Source organism: Ambystoma mexicanum, chromosome 6p (assembly GCF_040938575.1).
Source record: "Ambystoma mexicanum isolate Mex_15411 chromosome 6p, UKY_AmexF1_1, whole genome shotgun sequence".
Lineage (NCBI taxonomy): Eukaryota > Metazoa > Chordata > Amphibia > Caudata > Ambystomatidae > Ambystoma > Ambystoma mexicanum.
This window is the reverse complement of record NC_090935.1, coordinates 1,450,293,919-1,450,314,032: the sequence shown is the minus strand read 5'-3', so window position 1 is coordinate 1,450,314,032 and position 20,114 is coordinate 1,450,293,919. Positions and strand designations below refer to the sequence as shown.

General features: G+C 46.5%; 1 protein-coding gene across 1 annotated transcript in view; it reads right to left on the bottom strand.

Moving 5' to 3' along the window:
• The window catches only part of LOC138510506 (alpha-2-macroglobulin-like), a 1,041,624-nt gene that overhangs the window by 345,893 nt on the left and 675,617 nt on the right, over positions 1-20,114 (bottom strand). Inside the window, exon 20 of the mRNA XM_069626208.1 lies at positions 4,146-4,272. Within this exon, the coding sequence (XP_069482309.1) occupies positions 4,146-4,272 (127 nt within the window). The remainder of the gene's footprint in view (positions 1-4,145; positions 4,273-20,114) is intronic.

Here is a 20,114-nt window from a genome sequence, read left to right as displayed (position 1 = left end):
TGTTCCGTTGCTTCCCGAAGCTAGGTCCACAGTCAATAAATCCCTTAATTATAATTATAATAATCTACCTTTATCTATGTCCCATTCAAACAGGTAATTAACTTCACTGAATAGCATTTCACTTTGAGTGTAGTGAGAACCTTTAGTTTCATTCATCATAATTTCATGTAACCTTGCTTGAGTGCCAAAGGCTCCTTTGCGTTCATTCAAACCGGCCCATGTTGAATGCCTCATTCAGTTGTGATTGCTGGTCTCCTTTTGCCTCCCTGGCCCTTAGCCCGTTTAATATGAAATCATTCATCACACAACTGTGGGCTAGAGGATGGCTAGATATGGCGGAGTCACGTCACTTCCGAGAGAAGAGTCCCTGCCAATCCATGAAAACCTCAGGTAATATGAAGAGGAGCCAAGAGTGAGTAGGGGAAGAACAGCACCCACCATTGGAGCCAAGGTAAGCCACCAGAGCAAGTTGCAAGAACGAGACGCACACAGGAGAGCAGACTGGGAGACGAGGAGCAGTGGAAGCCTAGTGTCGCAACCCAGAGAGAAAGAAAGGAGACATGCCTGAAAAGAGAGAGAGAGAGGGAGAGAGAGGGAGAGGGAGAGGGAGAGAGAAAGAGAGGGAGAGGGAGAGGGAGAGAGAGAGAGAGAGAGAGAGAGAGAGAGGGAGAGGGAGAGGGAGAGGGAGAGGGAGGGAGTGGGAGGGAGGGAGAGGGAGGGTGAGGGAGGGTGAGGGAGGCAGAGGGAAGGAGAGGGAGGGAGAGGGAGGGAGAGGGAGAGGGAGAGGGATCATGTGATGAGGGTACATTTTCGGGTGGAAATGTTAAAGAGGACGCAATCCACTGCCTCCTAGAACATGTAGTTTGAGTTCCTCCAGTGAATTAATGACGTGGAGGACCTTGCAACTGGAGATTCTAGAGCACATAAAGAACAAGATGTAATATAGAAACACTATAAGCTAGATTGGGAGACAGAACTCCTAAATTATATGGACTTCTAGAAATGCCACTTGAAGGTGCTAATAATGCTTTGCCCTCTGACAGTACTGTTGTTACCATGCCATATAAAGTGATCACTAATGCCTTTCCCTTTGACAATACCACTGCTATTGTTTCACGTCAAGATGTTACTACTGCCACGCCATATGCCTATGCTGGTGCCACTGTACCTTGTGTTACTTCACTAGCCCATCGCAAGACCACTACCCCTGCTACTAACACCATGCTCCCCTTGGCTGATGTCCCACTTAAGTGTGCCCTGATCAACTCCCGTTTCCTTCCTGCACATGTCCTAGACTAGCACGACATAGTTGCCAGGGACAACCACAATCTAATCTTCCTTGACAATAAAGTCACTCGTGTGGCATGGTCCGACCACTACTGCATCAAATTTAACATCGTCACAGCCAAAGGCACCTCCAAACCCACCATCCCTCTCCCTGAGGCACTCTTGAGAAGCACTTGGCAGCTTAATATGGAGAATCTCTCCCAACACCTCGTGTTACTGCCCCCTTTCTCCAACGACCCAGAGGAACTCGCAAATGCATTCAAAAGCATCGTCACCCGAGCTGTCCACACTGTTGCTCCACTCACCCTAAAAAAAGCAAAAATAGTGAAGCATGCCAATGCCTGGTTCTCCCAGGAGCTCTCACAGTTACACTCCTAAAAAAGGGCGGCACTTACCACTTGGAATAACAACCCCAACAAGACCACCAAACCCACCTTCAATTCCCCGTCTAAAGACTACAAAGTCGCTATCATCAAGGCCAAAGCCCTATCCCTCAACACAAGAATAGCTAATGCTAAATCAGGGACCAAAGACATTTTCAGCATCTTCAGAGAGTTGGAGACCCCTGCCGCCTCGCCCCCCACCCTCTTAAAGGATGAGGCCTGGTGCAATAAAATTCAAGGCGCCATGCTCCACAAGCTAGACACCTTGCACTCCAAAATCCTTGCCCATTAACAGGCACTGAACAAAATCATTGCCAACAGCTATAACCTCCCATCACCTGTTACTAACTCATGCCAAACCCCTCTGTTTGAATTCAAGGATATGACTGTGCCCGAAGTCACTGCCCTCATCAGATCCATTAAACCGTCCAACTGCAAAGGGGATGCTTGCCCAGCCCAGGTCATCAAGGACTGTGCACCTTCCATTGCCCCTATCATCACAGCATTCATAAACGCCTCCTTCCAATCTGTCCACGTTCCAATTGGACTTAAGGAAGCCTGGGTTTGTCCGCTCCTCAAAAAACCCACCCTAGACCCATCGGTGCCTGGGAACTACAGACCCATTACCACTGTCCCCTTCCTTCTAAAAATCCTGGACAAAACAGCTTACTTGCAGGTTCAGAAATTCCTAGAAGACCACCATCTTCTCGGTCTGTCAGTCAGGGTTCCGGCCAAGACATGGCACTGAAACGGCCCTCCTTGACCTTAAAAATCAGATGAACGACCTCAGACACAGACAAACCTGCACTCCCTCTCCTCCTTAACCTTTCAGCCACTTTCGATCTGGTAGACCACAAGACCCTCTACCATCCTCTATCCAACATAGCCAACTTCTCCCTGAAGGCCTGCGACTGGATAACTTCGTTCCTACAGGATAGAGCGATGAAGTTCTTCTCCGAATCATCCTGCGGGGTCCCACAGGGCTTATGCATTGCTCCCACCCTTTAACACCTCTTTACGAGGCCCCTGTTTAAAATCCTGGACACCTTGGGCATCTCATACACCAACTATGCTGATGACACCCAGGTGCTCATCCCCCTCTCGGGTGATTACTTGATGGACCTGAACACCCTCAACTCTGTCTACTCTACTATTCAATCCTGGATGGCAGAGAACTGGTTATGTCTCAACAATGAGAAAACCAAACTTCTGCTGATTGGATCCCCATCCACCTTGGGCAAGCTGGATAAACAATACAGCTCCTTCGCCATTGATAACATCCCCTTCATGGTCGTGCAAGCCATTAAAACCCTGGGTGTGTATCTTGAACCCAACCTGTCCATTAACAGGCAGGTAAATGCCATCACGTCAGCATCAGCATACCATGCTAATCTTATCAATTCTGTTAGACCTTTCCTCTCCAAAGAGAACAGTCTCACCGCCGCCAGGGCCATAACCGGTTCCAGACTGGACTATTGTAATGCCCTCCTTCTAGGAACCTCAGAAAAGAATTTGCCTAAACTCCAAACTGGCCAAAACAATGCCCTTAGGGCCGCCACAGGGCTCTCACGCAGGGATCATATTTCTGGACTTAGGAGACAGGTCCATTGGTTACCAGTCAAAGAAAGGATATTTTTTAAAACCCTTGCTCTGACCCACAAGTGTCTTCACGATTTAGCACCCCCTTGCCTGGTGTAAAGACTCTCCAAGCCCCTCGGTTCCATACCCACCAGGACCCCCTACCTCAACAGGTTAACTATTCCGAAATCACGTAAAGCCTGCACTGGCAGCAGCAGCTTCCCTACCTTGGCTGCCACACACTGGAATGCCCTCCCCCAAAACATTAGGACCATCGACTCCCATGCAGCCTTTCGCAAGGCCATCAAAACCAGGCTATTTGTCTAAAAGTTGTATGTTCTACTCTGTTTCTCTATCTTGTGCACCGTCAATGATGTAATGTGTACTGTATCAACTGTCAATACCTGTAACTTGTAATCGCCAATAAGCAAACATTTGGGCAGCATTTCATGTAACCCTGAATCAAGCCTTCTATGCTCACTTTATAGTGCCTCGATGCCTGCGGGCTGTAGTGTGCTCTACAAATCTAAATAAATAAATAAAATAAAGAAACTACTAAAAACCAAATGTGAGAACACTAGTGACAACTCGACTCTGAACACTCAAATCACAGACCATCTGACAAACCTGAGCACAATTGATAAACAAATCAAAAAAACATTGAAAACGTATTATCTGGTTACCTTCATTAGGTAAACAAAAACCTAATGCTGGCTTGCAAAGTCATATACAGTGAGAAAAAACAAAACAAAACTTTTACTGTACCAGGCAGGAATGATGGCAACACATCAGTGCAATTATACATGCTTTCAGTATGTATTAAAGGGGAAACATGCATATGAATCCAGGGGAAGGAGAAACCATTTTGGGAGCATGGAGGTACAGGCAGATACGTACCCAGTGTTTTGGGGGTCACCGGCCACAAGGTGGTTTTCTGTTCATTTGCACACAGACAGTAAACATCTTTGGATCCATCCAAGTGCTCCGCATGGAAGTCTTCAGAGTCTTGCAACGTGATACGCACCTAGAGTGACAAACAAATGGTGAAATGTTCAACAGTGAGCTCACTGGGCCTTTATGACCCTCCAAAGTCTTTGTTCTGAACAGTGTGAGTTCTTCAACATCTATATCATACGTTCTTGGCAATAGTTTGTGGATCAAAACTTGCCTACACTAGTGCATGATTTGTGTGAGGGGAAAGCTTCTTAGCCATCATACTGCCTAGTCTGTTAAGGCATGAGGGGAAAGGTTCTTAATCACCAAACTGTATAATCTTTCAAGGTGTGATGGGCTAAGTACTTAGCTACCATACAATATTATCTTCCAAGGCATGAACAAGAGGTTATTAACCACCATACTGTACAATCTTCGCGGGTGCGAGTGGCTACGCTTTTAACTAACACAGTGCATAGTGGATCCAGCCCGGGGCGTCCCAGTTAAGGGCGGAACAGTAAAGGGCAAAGACCAGTCATTGACTAGCCTCCTTGCCTCTTCGCCTATCAGCCTTTGCTTTTGCCTTCCTACCTGCTGTACCTATGAGTACCCCTAGCTTGCTACTTACCGTGCCTGTCCCTCCACACTGTAGTACTCACCTATAATGCATTCGCTCCTGCTGCTTCCACTGCTCCTCCTAGTTACATCTTCTTACGCTTTCACCAATCAGGCTACAACTTCCTCCTTTCCTATCACTATCATAAAACTCGTGTCTCAAAACTCCCACTACTCCATCTCTCTTGCACCTACTACTTCCATCTAACAAAGCTGACAAGTAAACCACACTTCCCCTAACACCTATCCACCTCACCTCTCTTCCTCTGAGACTCAACTTCTCTACGCTTCCTTACTGCATCAACTGAACATTGCTTTATGGAATGCTCTGTCTGTATACAACAAGACATCCTTTACCATTGACTAATTTCATGGCAGCTCTTCTCCCAAGTTCTGGGCAGATTTGCCCATGCCAAGACGTTGCACTGCAAATGGGTTGTAGGTCTCCTGGTATCCACAGTCTGCATCTCTGGAAAGTCACAGCCTCTCGGGAGATGGCTCGATTTGTAGTTCGTCTTGAGGCTAGTTGGCCCACCAGCCAAAGGGAAGGAGACGTCCTCTTTGGAGCTCCTCTGTTGATTAGAGTATGGGGTCAGGACAGCAGTGATCACCTCACAGGTACTGGAAGGGTCTGCAGGCATCTGGTCATCTTCAGCTTCAGTTCTTCTGTTACAGTGGTCGACTTGCCTTCTATCTCAGGAACCTAAACTTTTATTCAATTTTCCCACTCACTCCTCTGAAAACTCAGGATTTTACAAAAAGGGACAGGCGTCTGTCCAATCAAGACAGCCAGCCCCCAGTTGGAACTGGTTCCATTTCCAGGCCAAAGGCTAACACACATTCAGACCTCCCCCTCCCAGAATGGTAAAAGAAGGGCTAACAAAGAACAACCACAATAGAAATGGTGAAAACAGAAAGGATCCACCATGTTAGCACATAGGTGACGCTATTGTGCATAACTGAGACTGTGAATACAGTCTGCAGTAGAAAATAGCACAATAGTTGGTAGAACACGTCAACTGCCACCAGCCATAACTATAGGGTTGGCTATGTGACTATAAAGTCACAGGAGCAGAGAGAAGGGGGATACTAAATAGGCACTCCACATAGGGTGGTGTGTGCTAATCTCTCATAGGATAAAGTTTTAGGAGGGACACAAGGTATCCCTCTATCCTGGAGAACTGTAGATATCAAGGATAGTGAAATAATCACAAAGGGGTCCCCAGCAACACTACACAGACAGTACTTTGTGCTGCAAAATTTAAATACAGATGCCTCATTCAGGATAGAAAGAAAAAGGTCCAGAAGGCCAGCAAAAAGTGCTGGGGTCTCATTAGGAGACAGGATTAAACATAAAACTGCAAATATCCCTATCAACCACCATCTCTTTTCTCCCCCTGGCCCCTCCTTACCACTTGCCTCAGCTATTACTAAAAGGAATTTTAAACCTTTTAACATTCCTCCCTTTCTCTCTCACTCTCCTTTTTCACACTTGTGCCTTTTTCACTATCACTGCCTTCTCCAGCTTACAATCCCTACTCATTCTCCTCTCACTTCCCACTGCTAACTTTCATCCCTAAGTCTCAGCATCTTCAACCATGGGTCACCTCATTCATCCGCTGTCTCCATACACACATGCATCAGCTGCTGCATACCGACTCGGAAGAGGGCCTGCAAAACAACCTCACTGCCCTGAACTCTTTCAAGTCCTCAATGGAAAGAGTGAAAAAGGAATTCTACCGCACCCTCATCGACCCACACTCCAACTATCCTCGCTGGCAACAGAGCACTGTAAACTGGCTACTCACTCCTCACTCCTCCTAAACCTATGACTATCAACTCCTCTCTGATAGCTAATGACCTAGCTTAATACTTCACTGCAAACATTTCCAGAATTCGAGACTCTGTTCTGACCTTCTGTCAAGATCTGTGCCAGGGCCCATACACGGGGAACCTGGAGCCTATACAAACGATGAAGACATGGTCGTCCCATTCCAAGATGGCCTGTGTGCACCTACGCCATTTCCCTGGTGGATATCAGCTGCCAAGAATCCACGGCTGGCCACGTCTCAGCGCTCTGCTGTTTCTCTAGCGGACGCTTTCCCTATTACTGTGTTTAGCATTCGGTCCCTGCCTTAGGGTGTTCTTGACCCTGTTACCTCGCCCCTTGTTCTGCCCTGGGCTCTCTCTGTTCCTCATCAGTCCTTCGCCCTTCCTCCTGCTGATCATTCATAGCAGAAGCCTTTTTTTCTGTCGCTTGGTGCGCTCATCTTCCTCGAACAGCTGTACTCGTCCATCTTCCTAAAGCTGCTAGATTTTGCATTTGAGGTTTTTCCGTTTCACTTGTTTTCCTCCTATCTCTAGTGATATGATATGATATGATATGGCATTTATAACGTGCCTATACACAGGTGTTTCAAGGTGCGACGAGGCAAGGGAGGGGAACAGAGGGAAGACAGACAATGATCCTACTAGGCCAGATGTCATTCAGATCACGCAGGTGCATGGGAAGGGGAGGGAGGAGAAATGCGGGGGGCGCAAGGGGAAGAGGTCAGTGCAGTACATGGCATAAGAAAATAAATAACAATAGGTAAAGTATGGCCAGCAGGTGGCAAGTGCAAGGGTAAGTGCAGACATCAGCTGTCAAGTGCTGGTAGTGGAACTGTAGAGATACAGAAAACAGTCCCCAAGTGCGGGGTTGCCCAGAGGGCAGTGCAGGAGTGCGACTTAACCTGGGCCCGAGACCAGAGGGCGGCCAGGCAACCAGTGCAAAGTCAGTGTCAGCTGGGAAGTCAGCAAGGGAGAGGAGGAGAAAAAGCAGAAGCAAAGAGAAAGGTTTTGAGGTGCTTCCGGAACCGAAGATGATTCTCCTCAAGTTTCAGGGAGGCCAGGAGGCTGTTCCGGAGGGAGGCCTCAGCCGAAGAAAGAGATCTACCACCAACTCGTTGCTTGGAGAAGCGACTGATCCTGAGGGAGTTTGAGGCAGATGAGCGAAGAGCTCGAGAAGGAAGGTATTTAGGAAGAGAGAGTTGAAGGTATTGAAGCCCCAGGCCCCAGAAGGCCTTGTGGACGATGCAGAGGGTTTTGAACTTAATCCTTGCAGCCACAGGGAGCCAGTACAGAGATTTTAGTCCTGGAGAGATATGATCCCTGGGCTTGAGGCCAAGGACAAGTCTTGCAGTCCTGTTCTGGATACGTTGCAGAGGGCGGAGAGTAGAAGCAGGCAGATTGAAAGAGGCTGTTGCAATTGTCCAGTCTGGAGAGAACCAGAGCTCCGGAGACAGTGAGCTCTGGGGGAAGGAGAAGAAAGGAAGAATACCTCTGAGGAGGTGCATTTGGTAGTGTGACTTCTTAGGGACGTCAGAGATGTGAGGAGAGAAGGAGATTGTAGTGTCGAAGATGACCCCGAGGTGTTTAGCCTCACAGGTGGGAGCAGGAAGAGGGCCAAGAGAGGCCGGCCAGACAGCTACAGAAAAGGAGGGAGCAGGTGTGCCAATGAGGAGAATCTCAGTCTTACTGGCATTAAGGCAGAGTGAATTGGCAGCACACCACTCCTGGATAGAATAGAGAGACAGTCAGAGATGTGTGAAGTAGAGGAGGAGGCTGAGGGTAGCCTGAAGATGAGCTGGGTGTCATCCGCATAACACTGAAAGTTGGGGCAGAGAGCGGCGATGCAGTGGGCCAGGAGTGCCAGGTATTGGTTGAACAGCCAGGAAGAGAGGTTAAACCCCTGGGGGACACCACAGGTAGAGAAAAAGATAGCAGAGAGGAAGGACCCAAGTTGGACCTGAGAGGGTCGGTCACAGAGGAAATAAGTCAGCCACGCCAGAGCCTGACCGGTGATACCCAGGTTATTACGGAAATGGTTGAGCAGGATGGCTAACGCCTCTTGTGCCCCATCACACCCTCTTGCTCCTCAGCTAATCAAGCCTATTGCTCCTTAGTGGCCTCTCACCTTGCTGAACTGTTCAACCTGTCCTTCGACTTTGTTTGCTTTCCATCTATTTTCAAAATAGTCACAATCATCCCGCTACTAAAATAGCACGGGGCTGACCCGAACATGCCAGCAAACTTTCAACCTGTCTCCCCCATTCCACACTACTCTAAAGTGCTGGAAAGAGCTTTGTTCAACCAGTTTACCAATTTATTAGTCATCCACAACCTTCAAGACACCCAGCAAGCAGCTTTCTGCTCCTATCACTCCACAGAAACTGTCTCATAAATGTCTCCAACTTCATCACCTCTGCTAAGCACTCCAACCTATCCTCTATCCAAATTCTCCTTCAGCTGTCTGCTACCCTTGACACTGTTGATCACCCTCTTTCTTCTTGGGATTCTCCATTAAGCCCTTACCTGGATTGAATCCTACCTAGCACGTCACCAATTCTCTGTCGACTGGATGTCATGGTTCCCTGTGCTCCCTGATGGAAAGTAGGGCAACACTGAAAGCATCTCTCTCGAGTCACCTATGTCAACAGAGTGACAAGCCTGCTTTCCTCTTCCAAGATGGTACCTGTATGACACCTGTCGCCAGTGTACGTGCCCTATTCATCATGGCGGCATGTACTTCCGGGTCAACGCAGCGGCCGTGTTTCAGTATGTATTGCGGATCCTGAAACCATTCCTGAAGGATTGTCCCATAGTAACACCATGAAGATCGGGAAACGCCGCCTCCCACTTCTAGAAGGAGCACAGATCTGGGAGAGTAAGGAGAGCTCTAAATCATCTACCACCCTACCCTATTGGTTCTACAGGTCACCATCTATTTATCTGAACGACGATTGTATCCGCTAAGGCCTTAGTGGATTGCGGTGTGGCAGGCCTCTTTATGGGTACATTTTGGGTGCAACATAACCCCATACCGAAATGAGATAAGGAAGTTATACAAGCAGTTGAAGGTATTGATGGACAGCCATTGTCTTCTGAACCTATTGTTGAAAGAACAGACAGTCTATGTATGGACATAGCCCAACACACCGAAGTCCTTTTCTTTGACCTAATAAAGATGGCACACTTTCCTGTGGTCCTTGGTATTCCCTGGCTTCAGCGCCATATTCCTTACATTAATTGGTCAGCCGGAACCTTGTTCTTGGGTTCTACATTTTGCATTCAGCATTGTACTAGACAGGATATTTGGATTAAGCCACAGTCTACTACTGACCAACCTGAAGAGTCCGCTCTGCCAGTTTCAAATCTCCAACATGTTCCTCTGCATTACCAGGACTAGAAGATTTTGCCATAGACACCGATCCAAATGCCATCATACCCTTTGAAAGGCTGTTTATTCTTTAAACTCTGGAGAAAACAGTGTTGAAAGAGTACCTCGACGTACATATCCATAATGGCCTAATTAGACCGTATTAACCTCGACCGGGTGCATCTTTATTTTTTGTACCCAAAAAGGAAACTGCCGAATTGTGCCCTTGTCTGGATTACAGGTCTTTACATCAAGTTACCCAAAAGATAAATATCCACTTCTGCTTATCGCTGACATCTGAAAGCCTTTTGTGTTGCTATTATTTTCTCAAAATTGGATCTCCACGAAGCCTACAATTTAGTATATATCCGACAGGGTGACGACCAGACTTTGGGAGAATCATCTCTTGACAAAAACCAAAAAGTGACAAATTGATCAAACGTTCTGTCATCTTGCAAGCTGTTACTTGTATGCCCAACCATGAATATCGTTAAGCAGATACAACGGTTTTTGGGACTAGCTAATTATATTAGGAAATTCACCCCCTTTTTTTACAACACGGTTCTACCATTGACCCATCTTTTAAAAAACAGAGTACCACAAATATGGTTAGCCAAATCAGATCAAGCTTTTGTTGGCTTATTTATTTATTTATTGTTTGTTTGTTTGTTAGGCGCATATACAATAAGAATATACGGTTTCAAAGCACCCACAGGGCAAGGAGGGTGGTTGGGAAATACAATTACAACACAATATTACGAGCACAGAGGGAAGAGGGGGAGGGACAAACCTGCTATGCCTTGTGAGTATTCAGAACGTGCAAGTGCAGAAGGAAGAGGGAATAAGTGCTGTGGAGTCCGAGCTCGAGGGTGAGAAATGGATGATGTGCTTGGAATGATTGAGTGCTACACAGCCTGGGCTGCGGGACGTAAGTGTGAGTCTACAGGGCAGAGGGTGTGCAGATGAAAAGTGCTGTGGAAGACAGGAGCTGGGCAGAATTGGTGTGGGGGGACAAGGCCCCGAAGATGCCTAAGGGCTGTTAGGCAGAATCCTGTGCAGTTCCCTTGGGGAACACTGCAAAAAGATTAAGACTACAGGAGTAAGCAGTAAACCCAATTGGTAACAGTCTGCACCACCCAGATTTACCTGGTAGCTGTGGCTGAGCAGTTAGTCCTCTCTCAAGAAGAGTAGGGCAGTATATAGAGTATACACAATAGGGCTAAAAACACAGTAGAGCAAACAAACACTGACCAGAGCTTTGTATAAAAAGTATATAATTATTTATTTAAAACACACTTTAGGCAATATACTGGCACTCTAAATCAAAAGCAAGTTAAAACACAGTCAGGTAAAGTATAGACACCTCCCTTGATAACTATCAGACAAGTCAGAGTTAAAACACCACGATTTGTTAAACAGATGTGAGCGCATAACCTGATGGCACGCCAATAGTTCAGTCAAAGGGAGAGAAAACGGCAGAGCATAGAAATAAAACAGGTCCCAACACTTTTAGGCGTTCTCAGCAAGGGAATAAAGGCAGTAAATACTGTAGAGCCAAAGTTCATAGGCCAGGCCGGCCCACTTTAAATGGAGCAAAGCGAAATGTGCCCAGGATCACATGGTTTAAAATACACGAAAAGTCTTTGCGGAATGTTCAAAAGAGGTTGGGGTGATTCAAGAAGGTAAAGTTAGAATGTCTGGGGCCAACCCAGTTGGCAAGCCAAGGATTTAAGGGTCACCTTGGGCAAACCGAAGAAATGGAGGCCAGGCAGGAGACAGTACCTTAAACAGCAAGGAGGCTCCAGCGGTGGCAGTTGTTCCTGGAAGTGGTTGCAGTTCATTGGGAAGAGAGGATCTCATCGAGGAGGAAACGTGGAGTCATTGCACTGCACAGGGATGAAACCAGCCGCAGAGTTCGTCAATAAAAGGTGTGTTCCTTTTATTCACGGTCAAAGTGGTGAAGCTTGGCTATCCGGCCGCTGGGGTGCTTGGCACGGGTGATCGACCAAGGGACGTCTTTGGAAGGCAAAAAGGGCGAATTGGTTGGTCCCACCAGCTCAGAGGAAGAAGACTCGTCCAGCAGAAGATCTTCTCTTGTCGTCGGGAAAGTGGTGAGGTAGTTGCAGCAGGGCTTCACCGATGGTGTCATCGTTGCAGATGGCTCAGCTTCTTCCCTCTTCAGATTCTTAGGTCCTGTGGCGATTTCTGAAGTTCCAGTCCCAAAGGCCCTGCTTTTATGCAGAAAACCCCCCATTCATCAGCCTAGCTGTCAATCACACATGCTAAGTGGTGAGCCGGGCGGCTCACCACTGGGCCAATCAGAGTAGAGTGCGACTTGGGTTGCCGAGGCAACGCAGTCAAGGCTGCCAATTCCCCCCTCCACCCTTCCTATGGAACACAGACAGAGTGGCACCATTTGGAGGGCTTCTGTGGAGAAGCCCGCCCAAAAGTGGAACAAAGGGCTGGACCTTGGTCAGAGTTACAGAGACGACACGAACGCCATTTTAGAAAAGAGTTCTGGCAAAAAGACCCAACCGTTGATTTAATATTAAATAAATAAACCGACGGTATCTTTAACATTGCACCAAAAAGTGGTGCGTTTAAAATCAATGGGAAAATCCCATAGAGAATATTCTGGTGGAATATTTAGCGTGGTAACCACTGCCACCAGCCAGAAACTCGACAAGGGGGGACTGGACAGTGACCCCTTGAAAACGGACCCAGGGGCAATATAATTAACCCCTTCCAGTACTTCCACAATATAATGGTTTGTACTGGTTCTGTTCACAATTTAGGACTAGTAAAGTCAATGGTGACTTTACATGCCCTGGGAGACAGTAGTCAGTCCCAGAGTATGGTGTCTATGTTTGGGGGTCACTATGACACCCCTGTGTTACTGCACTGAGGGTGCTGTGTAATAGACACATAAAAAATAGATGATACCTTATGGAGTAAAAAAGAAAACCCCATAGCCCATAAGCACACAAAAAGTCAAAGACATACCTCAAATCATGCCTAAGAGTGGGAGGAAAAGAGTCTCACTCTTAGCAGGAGAAAAAAACAAACCCCAAAAATCCAGCAAAGCTGCTGGGGGACTCACTAGGTTTGGGAAATTAGCCTTATAAGAGAATTCTCCCTAACAAGGGCCAAGGACACCAATACAGCATCTGTGAGATTAGCAGAGGAGAGAAGGAGGAGGAAAAGAGGAAAGTCTTAACCCCTTAAGTGCCAAGGACGAGATACCTCGTCCTTGGCACTTAAGGGGTTAATGAAAGAGAAAATGTTAGAAGACATTGAATGGCAAAATACCGAAATCACCAAAAAAGGCATTGGCACTGGGGGGGACCCATGGCAGTTAAAATGAGCTTTCGGAATTTGAGAAGATCCTGCTCAAGGCGTAGAGAGAGGCGGAGGCTATTCCAAAGGATGGAGCCCAGAGAGCCCGCAGCGGCACCAGGGTTACCATGCCCTACCTAGGAGAGCCACATAGATGGCTTTTCCCCCTCCCCCTATTATGGGAAAAATTGTGCTATTGGAGGGGAGTTGGTTCCTGGTTACCAGAAGTGACTACAGCTACCAGAAGACCTAAATTGAGACTAATTAGTAACACCTGAAAAGACTGCCTCCCTGAAGATTGTAAGAGACATGAAAGCGTTTGGAGGAGAAGAGCAACTGAACTGCAGCAGATGGGATTTAACCCTGTTATTACTTGATCATTGATGGGATTTAACCCGGTTACTACTTGCATCAGGTATACAAAACTGGGTACTAGAGTGCGCGCCTCACCCCCCTCTTTTTTCTACACATTGGTTCGAGAGTCCCGGGCTCTAGAGGCAGCGGCACCAGGGTTACCATGCCCTACCTAGGAGAGCCACATTGATGGGTTCCCCACCTCCCCCTATTGTAAAATCTGATAAAATGGGGAGCCTGGAATTGTTATCATTAGAGAATCAGTACTCTTTGTTACAGAACCATTACCCATTGTTAGAGAACCATTATTTAGTATTATCCCTTTAGGAATTATTGCATCATGTTTAGTTATCCATCATATATCTTGTTCAGTTCTGATTAGTACATGAACTGGCATCAATATATTATCCACATTATTAGACTACCACTTTGTATGCATTAGCCATTTGCATTATGCATTTGAAGAGAGAAATAGGCCCTGTTATATGAAGGGTTTGCTTAGTTATGTTATTGCCATATATGACAGAAAGAGATGCTTTTAGAATGATGTATTATGCATTTATGTAGCGCTTAGGCTGAGAGAGAAACGTGATAGGCACTAGAGAGAACGAATGAGGCCTGAAATGACACACGTCATATTTGAAAATGCCATGTAGAGCCATTTAGAATGTGTTGGGTGTCCTGATCCACGTTTGAGCTATCATGCTGCAACATTTGGTGCTGTGGGTTTAGAAAATCCAAGATGGCCAAAAAGCCCACATGTGCGCCAAAATCCAGGGGAACCACGCAGTTTGTGCACACTAAAATGGTTGCATAACTTGCCACCCACCAGTGCGAGCAGGATGAGCCGGGGTGCCATGAGTGAAATGCGTGCCAAAGGAAAAACCGCACTTTAAAATCACCTTTTGTTTCCCTGAATGCCAGCTCAAAATGCCTATTTCAAACATTGCAACATATCCAAAAATCTCACTGAACACCAGCAGACATCTGGCAGAATGAAGTATGTGTGCATACAAAATGTGGGAAGTTGAAGAGCCCCAAAACAATGTTCATAACAAGACTGGCTGAGCTCTGCAGGTCTGCAGCAGCCTAACTGAAACTGGATTTAAAACTACCAAAAATCGAAAATGTTTAAATTAACTGAGTGACCTACTTTTGAGTGTCACATAGTTTGTCACTGTTGAAATGTCATAGTTTAGAACTTAGAATCAGTGTTTTAGCTGCATGTGTAAAAACTGAATGTTTGATTTAAACTGGGAACAAAAAGTGACATGTTAGCTAAATTCTGGCTTAAAGGAAGTGAATTCTGCCTGACAACTTCCCCTAACTGGAGTGAAACTGGATCCTCAGCAGTTCCCAGGCCTAGCTGCCTTCTGCTGCCCACACTAAAAGGATATGCCATCTCTCTGATAATTGGATTAGGGGTGGAGCACCTACAGACTGCAGGAGGTTGAACAAAGCCCTTCCTTGACTCAGGCAGATGGTTTATTGGGGGGGCCGTAAAATAGCTTCCTCTTGGCAGAAGCTGGGAGGGGCAGGGTCTCTGAGCTTGGCAGAAACTGGATAAACGGGTTTCTACACCATGTGACCTGAAAAGACACACCCCTGTTGGCCAGAATATGATTTTAAGAAAGATGTATAACTCATGGTGCGGACTTGTCAAAATTATCTAAATGATACCATAATTCTTGTGATTTTTCTGCCCACATTTTAAGAGGTTTTAGGACCTGGTGGTATGATCTGGGGGGTTGCTAGCGGAAAATAGGGTTTCACTCCAAATGTCTGCATGTTAAAAATCTGACACTTCATCAATTAATGTCCATACTCCTTGCGCACATGTGTGTAAATTTGGGTAAATGTCTGATATTGCAAAACCAGTTAAAAAGTGCAAAATGTTGCCATTTCTGAATGCAAGCCCCCAGGAAGAGCAGAGTTTGAACAGAGTATACCTCATGTGATGTGTGATGGGTGCATGTAATTTTAAACAACTGTGTATCTGTGCAATATGTATTTGAATCAAATATAGATTTGTGGGCAAACTGACCAGGGGAAGATCCTCTGACCCATAAAACCTACAGCATCACTCTGACTCACATTTCCTTCCCCCAGGCACACACCCATTTTCAAAGCACATAAAAAGAGACTGCTGGGACAGGTAGAGAGATTCAAATCCAGTTGCTGCAACACGCTCTGCCGGACCACACAACATCCAGAAGATACCAGATCCAACACTTAGACTTTAAAACTCCAAAGAACTTGATTCAGAACTTAAAGCAAGGGCCTGAACCCACCAACTGAGAACTCCTCTCAGCAGGCCTCAGCATCCAGCAAGTCATTTGCAACTACCCACAGCCGGCGAACTGAGAACTCCTCTCAACAGAACTTTTGCCAGAAAGCAGTGCTGTACCCGGTAGTAGAGACATCCAGAAAGCAGAGCAAAAGATCCAGGAGCCAGCAGACCAGACCGTGTACCCGGAACCAGAGACCAGATTATGAAGTGCTGTGCGCAGAGACCGTCCGGGGCGAGACCTGACAGATCCGTGACGAGGTCCAAATCTTCCAAGTACTTAGATCAGATTGTGACAGGAATAAGCTCTTAGTGTAAAATAATCTAATCTAAATATTTAACCTAAGTAGAACTGCCTTCTAACTGTCACCTGCCATTTGCAAAGCTGCATAGCTGTCATTTGTAATTTCTGCAGTTGTAAAGCTGTCACTTGCCACTCTGAGCTTTTAACTTTAAATCCGAAAAACGACCTTTACAAAATCACTCATATCTCGGGAACCGTAGAAACTTGCTGTAACTTTCCTCTGAAAGCTTAGAATCTCAGCTTTTCAACAAATCTAAAACCAACTTGCTACTCCTTATACTTTTGCCGTAATCGCGATTCACGCATTCGCGAATTTTGCCGCGATTTGCGATTTCAGCTGATTTCTCTCACGTGTGAAAAGCGGCAGCTTCCTTGCTTTACTTTGCCGAATACTCGTTTAACCTGCTACTTACTCCTAGAGCATTGTTAAAGTGATCCTGAACTCATACAAAGTAGCTATCACTCACCCTGAACCTCCTAAAGGGAATTAAAACCATTTTTAGCATATTCCTCACTTCATTGCCACCTCTCAAAGCACTTTTGCCTGTGTTTTAAAACTCATACCTGTTTTCTCTAAGCTTGCTGGTGTGGGAATTGAATTTCGTATTGTCTTTGATTGCATTCCTGAGAACTGTGTGCTCCTCTTTCCATTTACTTCCATGTCTTACATTGCATAGGGGAGGGGGGTGAATTGCCAGAGACAAAAGTGATTATTTTATCTTTTGCTGAAATCCTATCAAGTTATTTTCTGTACTGCATTTTCATTCCACATTGCATCTATTTGAAACCATAAAAGTATTGTTGCTATCTTATCCATCCTATACCCACTCATCATTGATTATAAAGAAGTGTGCTAGTGCCAGACTATCCATTATTGATTACTGCTCAGATTAAGTGTGATATTCAATTATTAATTTATTATAAAGTGTGATATATATATATATATTGTTTACATTCTCAAATAAACCTTTTAAACTTGCAAAACAGAACTACTTCTTGGCTCAGTGGGGTCAGGGGGATTCTAAGAGAGGGGTGTTATGTAGGGGTAGTCATCCAGAACTCATGAACTGGACATAAAGATATATCAATAAGGGTTTCCATTCAGTATCCCAGACTAGGCAATGGGCCTCATTCCGACCCTGGCGTTAACCAAGGCGCTATTAGCGCCTTGGTTGACGCCGTTATCTCTCCGACTCCGCCATGGTGAATGGCGGAATTACCACCCCATTCCAAGGTTGGCGGGATCGGTAATTCCCCATTCACCATGGGCCCTTCCCCATTCCCATTTTTGCCCCATAGGGCTCAATGGGAATGGGGAAGGTGCTAATTAGCTCCAAGGACCCTTTGCGGGTTGGTTTTTTAACGCCTGCAAAAAGCAGGTGTTAAGTTCCAACCCGCAAAGGGAACTCGGAATAGGGCGGTAAGGGTTTAACGGCACCGGTCTCGTTACCGGTGACCGTTAACCCTTACCGCCCGACTCGGAATGAGGCCCATTGACTTAGCTGTAGTGTTGAATTGAATCTTCTTACAAAGTGGGGGCTCGAGCCGGGATGTTCTGGGTTATATTTATCACTTCTGCAGATTAATACAGTGTGCTAACTGACAGGAAACATACATCCGGTCGGATCACCACGCTGTGTTACGCTGTAAAGCACTCTTCAAAGGGACACTCTAAGGAAAAGGTCTGTTTTGCAAAAATAAAATACTAATTTCTGTAAATCAGGACAGAGATCAATCTCTAGAATGACGACCTTGGTAGACATGAAAATAGCGAGGGAGCACCTCTTACATAAGCTATTTGTGAGAGGTGAGTGGACTCACCAGGACGAAACGGTCTGGTTGCAGGCCATCTCGCAACAGGTCACTGAAAGAGGGTCAGACATATGGAGAGATCAGGCTCCATTACATGTGGCCCTGAGTGAACTATATATGGCTCCTAAAGCCAAAGATGAACACAATAAGATTGCCAGGATAGCGGCATACCTGTACCTATATATGGGAGACATGCAGGATAAATGTACTGAAAGCCAAGATCTGGCAAATAGGCGACAGATGGCGTTAGAGAAGGTCCAATCTGACCTGGACTCTTCTGAACAGAGGCTGCAAGGGAGCCAGGAGTTAGAAAATGATAGTAGGCAGTATATCATTAAAATAAAAGAGGACATGGATAGACTGCAACAGGAGAAGGCTGATCAGGATACCAGATTTCTGGCCTTGCAGAAGGAGTACCAAGAAGGGTTGGACTCCCTTCTGCAGAGCCAGAAAAAGCTGGAGCAACAACTGGACTTCAACAGGGCATGCACAGAACAGGTAGCCACCCTGCAAATTTGATTAGACAGAGAGAAAGAGGAAAGCAATAAATTGATTCTGAAAGACCTGGATACCCAGACAGAGTTTGATCAGGAGCACCAGAAAGCTGGTGCCTTCCAAAGGCAAAGGGACGACCTGGCGGCACAGATGCAGGCTCTTAGTCAGGAAAGGGATACCTTAGGCCAGGAAGTCTGCCACTTAAAAAGGAAAATGGAAGAAAATCACCTGGCCCTCCAGGGACTGGGTGACCTCCAAAAAGAACACCAGAACTTGTTAGAGCACACCATGAGGGTGGAGGAGGCTCTGGCAAGAAAGGAGCAGGCCAGTAGGGAAGGGACTCAGGAGGTAACCCTCCTGCAGCAAAGACTGGCCCAGTACTCCAGGACCAATCAGGAGGCACAGAGAGAAAATGAGGCTCACTGTCAGCACAATGATAGGCTCCAGCAACATGTAGCGATGCAGGAGAGACTGATAGAGTCTAGTAAGGCCTTAACTGAGGAACTGAAAGCGCAGGCTCTTGCATTGCAACAGGGAGCAGGGGCGGATAGAGACCAGGTTCGCTGGGAGAGGGAGACTCCTGAGCATAACCTCAGGAGCCCTAGTACCAGAGGCCTTCATATCTCTCAGTCCCTGGACTCTGCCACCCCCATGTCCCCTCGTGCACATGAGCCCAACCCCTATCCAACCAGAAGTATGGGGCTCATAGGCCATTACCTCCCAGGAATGGAGGGGCGGACATCCGGGTATGGGCACCCAAGCACAGTGCAATTTAGTGGGGAACCCCAGGAGAGTAGGCCCATTAAGGGCATCCTGAAAACTTCTGCCCAGTTAGGTCAGTGGGGGGGGGGGGGGGTACCCATCAAATCCTGGCAGCAAGGAGGAATCTGAAGACTCCTCTGAACGGCGCAGGACACAGGAGGCCAGGTCCCCACATTCTGCCAGCCATTCCCAGGCTCGCAGAATCCGGGAAAACCTGTAAGAGCAGAAAGGAACCTCTGGGAGCAGTGCCTCTGAGTCAGAGGATGAATGGACTAGGGTTACCCGAACCAAAAAGGCCAATAAGGCAAAAAGGGCCTTGCTTAAGGACCCATTGAAGCAAATAAAGGCAATAAGGAGTGTCATCACGCCTTATCATAAGAACGCCAAGTATTCCGTTTGGGAGCACTTGGAGCTCTATGAGCAAATGATAGAGACTTTCCATTTGAAGGACAGCAGTAGCTGCATCCAGTATGTCAAATGGACATTCTCCCCAGAATACTCCAGTTTCTTTGCGGGGCTGGAGGACCAAAATCATTTAAGATGGTCCACCTATAAGGCGGCCATCTTGAAACATTTTTCTGTTCACAGAAATCCTCAAGAGGCTCGCAAGGCAGCCTACAATTTGCAATGTGGGGAGGATCAGGCCCCACAAGAGTTTGTGCAAGAATTAAAGCGTGCTTTTGCGCAGACCACCAGAAGGGTGCGCACAGACAGCAAAGAGCTTGTCAAGACATTTTTCCATGCTCTCCCTAAATATATAATGACTCAGCT